This window comes from Podarcis liolepis, assembly GCF_965112155.1.
Source record: "Podarcis liolepis genome assembly, chromosome: 16".
In the NCBI taxonomy this organism is placed as follows: domain Eukaryota; kingdom Metazoa; phylum Chordata; class Lepidosauria; order Squamata; family Lacertidae; genus Podarcis; species Podarcis liolepis.
Window position 1 is genome coordinate 27305252 of NC_139567.1, and position 12418 is coordinate 27317669.

The 12418-nt window shown below is 47.1% G+C and overlaps 1 protein-coding gene and 1 long non-coding RNA gene across 2 annotated transcripts in view; one reads left to right on the top strand and one right to left on the bottom strand.

Moving 5' to 3' along the window:
- Window positions 1-12418, top strand: part of LOC310695334 — a 524598-nt gene that overhangs the window by 437000 nt on the left and 75180 nt on the right. The window lies entirely within an intron of this gene.
- Window positions 1-12418, bottom strand: part of ADAMTS15 (ADAM metallopeptidase with thrombospondin type 1 motif 15) — a 42432-nt gene that overhangs the window by 18796 nt on the left and 11218 nt on the right. Inside the window, exon 2 of the mRNA XM_083479126.1 lies at window positions 1213-1345. Coding sequence (XP_083335252.1) covers window positions 1213-1345 — 133 coding nt within the window. The remainder of the gene's footprint in view (window positions 1-1212; window positions 1346-12418) is intronic.

A 12418-nucleotide genomic window follows, 5' to 3' on the forward strand; every position in this document is an offset into this window, starting at 1 on the left:
AAATTGCGGATGCAGAATTTGTTGTGGCACTAATTAAAAAAAAGTAACGAAAAAAAGCAGAGCCTTTTCCTGTTATCCAAATGAGAGTCTAGCAATTTGGCTACGAATCCTGTTGACAATCTGGCATTCCACTTCTCCGGATCTAGGTGTGTGTCGAATGCGTCCTGGCCATGACATGTTATTTCAGGATTTCTAAAGCCTGGGAAACGAGGTAGTGACCAAGCCAGAGCAGGCGAATTTGTGGCTTGGGCTCCCATGTCTTCCCAACAGCTGCTTTCCCAACAGTTTAACTCAAACCTCCCTGCCCCTTTGGGAATAAACTTGGCGTTTCTCTCTCTGACACACACACAGGGAACAAGGCTGCAGTCTCACTTGCTTTCTTTTTCTCTCTCTCTCTCTCACACACACACATGTGGAGTTTCCCAAGAAAGCTATTCTGGAAGCTTTGCTGTTGTCTAAACTTCCTGAGCAAAGTAGTCATCGTTTTTTGTTTTTAAAATCAGGCTCATCTCCAAATTATGGATTAAGACTGACTCTGACACTCTCTCTCTCTCTCTCTCTCTCTCTCTCTCTCTCTCTCTCTCTCTCCATGCATACGTATGCACACATGCACGCGCGCGCACACACACACATATATATATACATAAATGGGTCCAATCCTGTGTCTCCACTTCCCCCTGGTCTAAATCTGCTTCCCAGGTGGAAACCACAGACAGGGGCTCTGCCTCTTTGCTGTGGCTTTGGTTTAAGTGGCCACTTCCTAAGCCACAGGATGATGAATGGAGGCTTCGAGCCAAGAACGGTCTGGCGAACATTTGAAGGAGAGCCGGCAAAACCAGACAGATGCAATAGCTCAGGCAGCAAAAGACTCTACGCTTTTCTGTGGCCCTGGATTGATAGCAATATTCTGGGGGATCCCAGCTCTGAGCATGTTTACACATGTGCCCCCTTTTTGGCAACTGAGTTTGCTTTCTTCTTCCTCTGCCCTCCTCCCTTTTTCCATGTGTGTTGTGTCTTTTAGATAGAAAGCCTAAGGTTATGAGTTATCTTGTTTGCTTCTTACTATTGAACTGCAAGCTGCTCTAGGAACCCTTTTGGCAGAAGAGTGTGGGGTCAGCAGTATAATTATATCATATAAGAAATGACAATAAGTAAATGATGTCGAATGCATTTTCAGACCAAATCTCATACTTTGCCAAAGCTACTACTTACCTAGCTCATGAGCTGTAGTAAAAGCAGAGGGGAGGCCATCGTCCTCAATGACAGAGCAGCTACGTTTGGGGTCACACATGGTGCCGACATCTGCCATGCCCAAGGTGTCGCAGGTGGTAGCACCACACAAATCCTGCCAAAGACAAAAGGGTGCTCTTTAATCTCATGGCAAGAAAGGTACCCGGGGTTGTTGGCTTCTGCAGCCAAGGTGGTTACAAAAGAGCAACTTTGCTTAGATTGAGTTTGGCCCAGAACATGCACTTTCAAGGCAACCACAATTTATCTCTTTTATTCGAGATACAATCTTTCCAAGGTGGTTTACAACAGAAGAAATAGTTGTGATTTCTGCATCACGGGGGGTTGGACAAGACGACCATTTGAGTTCCTTCCAACTCCACAATTCCATGAAATAAAAACAACAGCAAAGAACGAAAAGGTATGTCAGCAAGCATTTCAGCAGAAGAACCTAAAAACTGAATCAGCATACAGTCAGGAAGCCTTGCACACAGAAAGCCTTGTGGAACACAGAGACCTTCAATGCATGTCTAGAGAAGGTGAAAAGAGGGAGTCCATTGGGAAGGGAGTTCCACAGCTGTGGAGACACCACTGAGCAGGCCTTGCAGCTGCCAAGTCTATACTAACTAATAATAGCAACAAGCAAGACAGCAGGGTCTCTGAAGCTGATCACAGGCACGGGGATCAATGGTAGGTCCAACTGTCCATACCAAAGCTCTGCATCCATAGAAGGGAAATGTTTTGCCAATAAGAGTCATAACTAGGGATGGGAGGATCAGTCTATTTTGGGTCTGTGTCGTTCTCACACACGTTGACTCAAATGCCCATTCTCTTGTGTTTTCTGCCATTGCTTTTAAAACACATAAAGTCTGCATTTAAGTGGTACGCCTTTCCTCCAAGTATATACATTTTTGCATGTGTCCCCCCCCCCCCATAACACACAGTCATTTACGCATTTTTGCAAAATTTTGAGAAATGCTCTGTCTGCAGGATAACTGCATTCCAATCCACATATTAGTCTGGGAAGTAAAAAATTAGACCAGTTCACTTTAAAATGCAATCCAGATGAAATTCTACAGCACCTCCCATCTTAACTTCCTCTATCGGCTAATTATTGTGAGTAGAAAAATAATATCCCTGAGCCAACCGACTCTCAAACTTTGGGATTGTTAAAATAGATACAGAGGAAAATTAATCAAATTGAGATGTGCGATTCAAATTTGGTCTACTAGATGCAAAAAAAATTAAAGCAATGTGCACTAAAGTCTGGGGATTAGGAGCCCCAAATCTTAAGCTTATTAGTTTCATAATAGATCTGACCCTGACTACAGCAGTCAGGCTATCCCTGTCCAGGAACAGCCATTGTTGGTGAACCAGACAAGCTGGTAAAAGGCACGCCAAGCCACGGAGGACACCTGCGATTGCTAACCCCTGCATGTCACATTCACACTTTAAAATCCAAACCTAGGTGTATGCTTTGTGGAGCAGCTCAGGTTAGTAAACCTGCCATTCTGAGAATCCCTTGTACCTGTGGAAAAGCTGGAAAATGGGGCTCTCAGTGGCTGGACATGACTACCTTCTGTAGCATAGGAGCAAAGTCCTAGGGGCCAAGGTCCCTTCGGGCCCCCCAAATAAAATATTTGAAGTTGCTGGGGCCTCCCAAAATTGATGGGTATTGCCCATTCAAAGGGCGTGTGCATGCTGTATCTTGTGATCAATTATGCAAGGTGGGGCTTACCTACCCCCCCCCCCAATATTTTATTCAAGTTGGCACCCCTGTTCTGTAGCATAAGAACAGGGCAGGAAGGATTATTGGTATCAAGGTGTGGAAGCAAGAGATAGGTTTCAAAAATAATCAAAAGAACTGGGCAGGGGATGGAAACACCCCAGGGCCAAAAAGGGAAGCGAGACGGTTTTGCTTTCAAAGCTTGGAAGGGCTCCTTCCGCAATAGAAGAGGCCGTCCCTCCTGCTCTTGACAAGATGCTGCTGATAGACTTTCCAGCTTTCTTTGCAGCCAAGGAAGCAGGCGAAAAAAGGCCACATGTGTGCGAGAGATGCTCTCTCGATTGGCAAAGGGCAAGCAAAGAGGAAAGGGTTTCGGCTCCCCGGCTGGAAGCCTGGAGGTTAGCTACTTCCTTGCAGCTCTCGTCCTCTCATCTTGCAAGCATGAAAGCCCCAGGCCGTGACCCGCCCAGCTGGAAAAGACAAGAGCATCAGCCTCCAGCGTCAGAGGCACCGTGGGGGATTTCTGCCACATCCTCATCTTAAGCGATAAGCCCCCTTGCTGCTGTCAGGAGCCAGGGCTGACATCATGGCTTGCAGATGTTGCCTGCCGAGGCCAGCGCGTGAGCTTCAGTTAGGGCAGTGCCGGCATGAGCGTTCTTACAAATTGCTTCCATATCCTCCGGTCGCAAGACAAGAGTGAACAGATTCAAGGCATGCCCTCAGGAACGACGTTAAACTAAAACAACAATGGGAACGCGTGCTGTCATGTTCCGCGATCACAATGTGGAGCCCAAAGGAGAGGGTGCAGAGCACAGCAGGTTATGGCAGGGTGGAGAACACCTTAATAACACCTTACCCAAAGGTAGCATAGCATATCCTCTTGGGGTTACACCAAGGGCGTGGGTCCCACCTCCTCTTGTGATCATTTTGGATTTTGGGGGGTGGGGGAAATGAAAGAAAAACCTTGCTGCATCAGGCCAATGGCCCATCCCATTCTCACAGTGGCTGACCAGTTGCCCACAAGCAAGACCTGAGGCCCAAAAGGCCTCTCCCCTCCTGTGGCTTCCAGCAGCTGGCATTCAGAAGCATTGCTGCCTCCAATTGTGGCCGCCATGGCAAGTGGCGCTGATAATCCTTCTCTTCCACAAATTTGTCTAGCCATCTAGGTCAGGGATAGGCAAACTCGGCCCTCCAGGTGTTCTGGGACTACAACTCCCATCATCCCTGACCACTGGTCCTGTTAGCTAGGGATGATGGGAGGTGTAGTCCCAAAACATCTGGAGGGCTCTCTTGTCTCCCAAGAGAGCAAGTTCTGCCTGAAGAAGGACTTTCTTTTATCTGTCCCGAATCTTCCAACATTCACTGGATGTCCATGAGTCCCTGTGTTATGAGATGTCCATGAGTCCCTTCCTCTAACCATCGCTTCGGTTGCCCTTTTTCAACTCTATTGCATCCTTTTTTAGGTGAGACAACCAGAACTGTACACTGTATTCCAAATGTGGCTGCAGCACAGATTTGTCATAATAATACTGGCAGTTTTGTTTTCGTTTTCTGAAAACAGGTGACCTAACTCTACATCACCGCGTCTTTTGGCGATTTTGCCTATTTGTGAAGAGGGCCTTTCTTCTGTCGAGTCCAGAATGCACTGAGAATCAGCACCATGCCTCTGCACCAGCAGCGCACAGTCAGCTGACGGGATGATCCCGCCAGGAGAGCATTCCTTTCCAAACATCACAGAGGTGGCTGACCTCCAGGACTGGGCTTGCATCCTGAGTCATCCAATCCCACTCAGGTCCCTGTGTGTGCTTCTCCTTCTCAGAGGCAAATGCAGCCTCCTCCTTTCCTGTGTGGATCATTTCCTTTGAAGTGCACCCACACAACAGAGTGAGGTGGGGAGAGAGAGGAGGAAGATAAATGGCTGCATGGAATTCACACATGGGCATTCTTCAACCTTTGGGGAAGCTGCATCGTATTTCAACGCTATCGTCTTCTGCAATCTCGCCGACAGCTGAAGGAATCCAGGATGAAGATGCTCGGGATGTGAGCCACCAGGAGCCGGCCGTGATAAGTCATAAATATTACACAAAAGAATCAGGACTGGAGGAGTTGGGATACCAGTGGGCTAACTAATGCTCGTGGGGAATGGTTGGGTGGGAAAGCAGGGAGCTCAACAGTAGGTGACGCCAGAGCCAATAACAGGCAGGGCCAACTAATTAGAGCAGGCATAGGCAAACTCGGCCCTCCAGATGTTTTGGGACTACAACTCCCATCATCCCTAGCTAACAGGATCAGTGGTGAGGGATGATGGGAGTTGTAGTCCAAAACATCTGGAGGGCTGTTTGTCTATGCCTGAATTAGCGCTTCATTCCTATCCTCTGACTTGCTGAGATCTACAAGGGCAACACCAAGACCTGGCATCTCCAAGCCCTCCAGATGTTTTGGACTACAATTCGCATCATCCCTGACCACTGGTCCTGTTAGCTAGGGATGATGGGAGTTGTAGGCCAAAACATCTGGAGAGCAGCAGGTTGGGGATGCCTGACCAAGACTAAGGTGGAAGAAGATGGAACCAGGCAAAGGGCCTTCTCGGTAGTGGCACCTGCCCTGTGGAACACCCTCCCATCAGATGTCAAGGAAATAAACAACTACCTGACTTTTAAAGGACATCTGAAGGCAGCCCTGTTTAGAGAAGTTTTTAATGTTTGATCTTTTATCATGTTTTGGGAGCCACCGAGAGTGGCTGGGGAAACCCAGCCAGATGGGTGTGGTATAATTTACTTACTTACTTACTTACTTACTTACTTACTTACTTACTTACTTAACTTATTACAGCCCATGCTAGCGCCCTGGACTGCGGTTGGTGGGATGGTGCCCTCATTCGCCCGAATGATTAGCATCCACTGGGATACTAGTGCACAAACAATACAGCTGTTTATCTTAAGGGTGCCATAAGACACTCCCTCTCCCTCTCCCTCTCCCTCTCCCTCTCCCTCTCCCTCTCCCTCTCCCTCTCCCTCTCCCTCTGGAATTTGCTTCTGCCAAGGTAGCCAAGATTCCTCTCCATGCTGGATGCTTTTTTCTTTTTTAAAAAAACATAATTTTTATTAGCAGGCCAATCCAATCACATTGCATAATTCCAAATTATACAGCCAAATTTTTAAATTTATTGGGGGTACCCATACATCAAGCTCTGAACGAAGATCAAAACATCACTTCTGTTCCTGCTTTTATCAAACAGTTCTATCCAGATCTGTCCAGATAGTCTCTTTATTATTTTCTTCATCTTCTTCTTGTTGTTATCATATATTCCTTTCTTTGCGATCTCCAATAGTCTTCACAAGCAGTTTAGAAACAAACAACATCTGCATGGGTTTTGCACAGTCCAAAAGTCATATCTCATAAGGACAGCCGCCATTCCTCCCCTTCTTCAAAAATTTATCCCCGGTCTGTCCTATTAATTTTCCCAAGCTTGCCACGTATTTCACAAAGGGGCTCTGCCAGGTTATCACATTTCAATCCATCATTCACATTCCAATGACCCTGGTCCTCCTCCCCTCGCTTTTCTTCGACAAGCCTGTCTTAGCAAGACGCCATTAAAAACTGCGTCATAGAATTTTTTCTCCGCTCTCCAATATTTACCAGTCCTCTCTTCAATCAATAATTCACTCCACACAGCTCTTAAATTCTTGCTTGTGATTAGTAAAAGGCAACGATTCATCTCTTTGGGGTGGAGGTTTATAAATACTCACATAGGCAAAGAAAATAAAAGTTTTTTCCTCCACCCCCTCCCTCTTTTTTCGCTCCGCACGTACCAGTCTCGTAATGGTGGTTCATCGCTTGATTTGTCTCCTCCCGTCACTCCAATCATAGAGATGCATTAATCAGCAGCCTTATCTCTCGAACTTTGCTTGATGTATGTGCTTCAGCTTCTTTTCCAATTATATATTTCCAATTATTTTTCTGAGCTGAAGCAAACCGGGGCGCTGATTGGTGACAGCTTCAGGAAGAGCCGACTTCATAGAGGGCTTGTGCCAAGTGATCCTCACCCCCGTCTTTCGAATCGGGGGGTGCATTGTGACCACCGCTGGCAAGGCAGCCCCCCCATATCCTTGGGGGGGGTAGGAAGACTGCATACTTCCCATAGCAGCCTCTTAATTACCCTCGTGTGGGTCGGAGAGATGTTATTGTCGGCCATCTTCCAATGCACCACCTGGTGTCCCCCCTCTCCATGCTGGATGCTAACCAGAGAAGCCCTTCATCATTGTGACCCAGAGAGAGCTTTCCATTGTCTCTGTGCAAACTGCCTCTACCTAGCCAGCTCATGCTCCTCTCTGTGGCAGATGATGGTCAACAGAGCAGATAATCTGGCACTGGCTTTAACCAAAAAAATAAAAGAAAGGAAAAAGGGAAAGTGAATGGAGAGCAATGAGCCAAAAACTCTCTCTCCTGTTAGGCAATCACTGGTCCTTAACAGCAATCTGGTAATGCAGTTCACTGGTGGGTCTAGAGCCACTACATGTAACTTTTGGCCCTTATGCAAGAGAGGGACATGAGATTTCTTGCCCCAGTAAGATGACTGAAGGGTTACTGGTGTTGTAAGTAGAGATGCGCCTACAGGGCTGGCTCTAAAGGCCACATCCACACTATGCAGCCAAAGCATGATGATCCCACTCTGAACAGTCAGAGTGCCTTCCCTCAAGAAATCCTGGGAGCTGTAGTTCAAGGGTCCTGAGAGTTGTTAGGAGACTCCTATTCCTCTTGGTAGGATGTGCGTGGCGCTGTGGGTTAAACCACAGAGCCTAGGACTTGCTGATCAGAAGGTCGGCAGTTCAAATCCCCGCGACAGGTGAGCTCGCGTTGCTCGAAAGCACGTCAAAGTGCAAGTAGATAAATAGGTACCGCCCCAGCGGGAAGGTAAACGGTGTTTCCGTGTGCTGCTCTGGTTCGCCAGAAGCGACTTAGTCATGCTGGCCACATGACCCGGAAGCTGTACGCCGACTCCCTCGGCCAATAAAGCGAGATGAGCGCTGCAACCCCAGAGTCAGCCACGACTAGAACTAATGGTCAGGGGTCCCTTTACCCATTACCTTTTTATTCCACATGGAGAGCTCTAATTCCCAAAGTGGTTTCACAATCAAGCCCTTTTCCCAGGGAACTGTGGGAATTGCAGCTCAGGGAAGGGAAACAGGGAATCTCCCTAAAAACTCTCAGCACCCTTAACAAATCACAGCTCCCAGAATTCTTTGCGGTGGAGCCATAACTGCTTAAAGTGAAATTGAAGTGGTTTCAGTGTATGGTGTGAATGTGGCCCTGGTACCCTCAAGGCACAATGGAGCCCCAGGGCTTTTTCTGCTGAGTCCCAGGACTCAGCTACGTTAGTCAAGAAACAGCGTTTTGAATACATTATAAACATGCAACCCCAGATGGCACCAGAGAGCAAAAAGAAATTTCTAAGCAAATTTCCATAGTGTTTCTTTTGTTACCTTGATTTAATTTCTGGCTTATTTATAGCATTTTTTCCTGTGTGTAGATCCACCCCCAGGGGCTAAAAGGGATCACATGAGGTCAAGGTGAGGCAGGACCCCTGCTGCCACATCTTTGCAGAGTATGAGGAGTATCAATTGCATCTTGATGACAGGCCACTTATGGGCTTGCACTAAGGAGCTTTGACTGGCATTTTGAAGCAAGAGATTGGGGGGGGGGTTCCTCAGGGGCTGTTTTCCTGCAGCCACAGGGGATGGGAATCACATTCATCTCACTGTGATAGATGGACTTCAGGAGGAAGCTAAGCTCATCCATCAGCAAGATTGCCATGTCCTGCTTCTCAGGAGATCAAGATGAGAATTTACCAAATTCCTTGGTCAGCACCCATCTGTGCCCATTTTCTGGAACGATTCAGGCACGGTGGCAGCTAGCAGGAGAGGAACATGGGTGGGTGGGAATAAACTCTCAGCTCACAAGACAGCTCTGTTGATCACACTTTGCAATGACCCATGTTAATATAATTTCCATGTCAACCTGCCAACTCCACAGAAGGTTCACAGCCAAGGCCATCATGCTGAATACATCCCTTTGCAAAGTGAGGAGTTTTGTTGGACTTCAGCTCCCATCAGCCCTGGCTGGCATAGCCAATTGTCAAAGATGGTGGGATTTGTAGTTCAGCAACAACTGGAAGATCACACATGTCCCCCACCCCTGACATACACCCCTGACATCCCCTGAAAGGCATGGTTGTTTATGGTTATTTTGGAATCTCACACTGAAGAATCTAAGCTTTTGAGATTTTGTTAGTTTAAGGACAATGTTCAAGCCCTTGCACATGCAAAGATAACATCTGAGAACACACAGTAACTTCCTGTGAGAGGCTCCAAGTTCAGGGTCACTGGACCTGTGCCCTGTGTGGCTAGCAGGCTAGCCATTCCTCCCTCATGGTATCCAGCTACGTTGCGCTCTCTGTTCATCCTCTAGTCGCTTTCACCATTTACGCCCACTCTGAAATACAACATGCCTTGCCAGAGAAACTCCAAACCCTGCAAAATAACTTAGCCACCAGATTCAGATTGAAAGTCAATCTTTATGTTTCAGAAAAAAATGTATGCGACAACATTCTTTAGGGATTATTGGTGTAGGATTGCCTGCTTTGGGTTGTAAGGTACACTTACCTAGGAGTAAGCCCCACTGAACACAGTGGGAGTCACTGCATAAGATTGCAATGCAAATATCACCCCATTTTAAAAAAATAAAAAGGTGTCTTTGCATGCAGAAATCTAGCACACAGGAGAAAGGACCAGGGTAGAAGCTTCCTTCTGTAAGTGTTAGCTTTCTAAGTGCAGGGAGTTTGGGCTTGTTTGCTTGTCACTTTTCTATAAAGGGGGGCATTTTAAACATGTCGTTCAGCCCCTCTCTCAGGCTGATGTGGCCACCTTGTTATTCTGAATGTATAAATAGGTTTGTAAGCAGGTCCCAGAAAGGTTGGGGTTGGCTGTCTCAAGCATCATGTCTTGCTTGTGGCCTTCTCAGAGGCATATGGGTAGCTTCAGCTGAGAACATAAGGAAAAGCTAGCTGGACCCCCTTGGTCTGATCCAGGAAGGCAGATCTTAATGCTCACAGATCTTCCCTGCAAAGTCTATGCGGATTCTCACCAATCTCCAGAAACGTTTTCTGCATATACTCTTCCACACCTGTTCTGTTGGAGAAATGCAGCCCACAACAATGAAGCCAGGGCTGGTGGAGCTGTAGACCCACAGGTGCTGTGGGATGATAACTCCCATCACCCCTGGCCATTGGCTATGTTGCTTGGGGCTGGTGGGGGCTGGAGTCCAGTGTTATCTGCAGGGCAGCCCAGCTTAGTGTTGAGGCAAAGATGCCAACTGTGGACACAATCCGAGCTTGCCCCTGCTCCTTGTCCAAACATGCAGCCCAGAGGAAGCAGAGCATGATGGGTCTTTAGTCCCTGAAGAGCTTCTAGGTTCATAAAGCATGGTCTACAAGTCGTACCTTAGTTAATTGGAGAGGGAGAAATGTTGCTTTATGGGAACAGCAGAAGATCTCCGCTGCCAGTGGCCCATCTTGACAGGCATCCTGTTCTCAGGTGCCCCAATGGGGAAGCCCTCATTCAGGACACCCAAACACAAGAGCACCCCCCCTTTCCTGTGGTTTCATCAACTGGTATTCAGAAGCATTACTGCCTCTGACCAAAAAATGGAAGTTGGTTATTTCTTTTGCCTTACTCATTCCTTTTTTCTTCATTTTAGTTCTCCTTGCCTTGCAAGCTGAAAGGATCTCTTGGCTTTTTGCCTAAGACTTGCACTGACATACTGACTCACTTTCCCTAGTGAGCCTTGCCTCCTGGTTGCAAGCAGAGATTAACAAGGAGATTTTAACAGGCCCTCCTTTAATGCCCCCTTGCCCCGCCCCAGGTCACCCAAAGTCATTTTTCTTTGGAGATCATACGACCCTCATTGACCTAGCATGCAGCTTATGAGGACAGGCCCTGGGTCCTGGTCTAGTAGCATCGCTTGAGATCGCTGATGGATAGTAAGAGGTTAAAGGAAAGTCTTCTTTTTTTTACAGGAAAGGTGCCTTTCTGTAAACAAATTGTAAGCAAATCAGGTAGTGCTATGACAGAAGGTACCTATAGTAGCTATAAGTCAGCTGCTGTTTTCAGCCAGACCACTCCCTGCCCTGCCCACATTTGCAGTATGGAAAGAATAAGACTGGCCTGCCTTACAGGACTGTTGTAAGCAGAGAGATGGGCAGATCACTGTATTTCCATGTCTGTTTTGCACATGTTCATTCATAAGTTTTTCCCATCCCATTTCCGCATCGACCTGCCCATTTGAAGATGTAAATCAGGTCAATGTGCATCAGAATTTATGAATGCCGAGTTCCTTGGGCATCCCAAGCTAGGAGGAGTCCTGGGATAATGTATATGAAGTGCCTTTACCTCTATATCTGGCCTGTCCAACAGGTCGATCATGATCTATTGCGGGATCCCCCCCCAAAAAAGCTCAACAACTTTGTTTCCCAGCTCACCCTCCCCTAAAGAAAGCTCAACAACTTTGATCAATACAATGGGTAGATAGATCACTGCCAGTGTGAGTAGATCACAGTCTCTTGGAAGTTGGATGTGCCTGCTCTATATAAATGCTAAATATTTTTGATTGCATTTACACCGTGTTTTCTTCTGTTCTCCAAGAGAACAAACCCCAGAACTGGACCTCACTGAGACGGCATTCTGATGTGCCTTCAAGGTCCTGTGCATAGGGATCTTTCCTATATCACTCTAAAAGTCACTGTTGGTACATTTTCCCAAGCACCTTCTAATTAGAATAGTGATTGTTGCCCTTTTTTGAGTGAGCTGAGTGTTTTGCAAACATTATCTTGCTGCAGTCCTAGCAACTATCCTGTAAAGTAGGCTCAGTATTATTATCCCCAAGCTGCAGGTATGAAAGGGTGGCTTAAGATCACCCAGAGAGTTCCGGGAGATTTCTGCAGGAGAGGACTGTTGTGCTCACATCCTGCTTGTGAGCTTCCCATGGGCACATGGTTGGGCAGTGTGTGAAACAGGATGCTGGACTCTGTTCTGATCTGGCAGGGCTCATCCTATGGGACAGAGTTGCAGTTGCTGGGCTACACCATTACCAGCAAAAAATGAGACTTCCAATTCATACCTGCTTAGAAGATCAGGATGAAACAGCTAGAGAATAAAGTCAATTGCAGCTGCCTCTACAGTAATGTAATAAGCTGCCTAACCCTGAGTCAAACTATTGGTCCATCTAGCTCTGCGCTGTCTACACTGACTGGCAGCAGCTGCCTCCAGGATTTTAGACAAGCTGTCTCTCCCAGTCCTAGTTGCAGATTCCCGAGATTGAACCAGAGATCTTCTGCCTGCAGAACAGATGTTCCGCTACTGAAGTGCAGCCATTCTCAAGTTTGGTGCCACTCCTGAACTGAGTAACCTG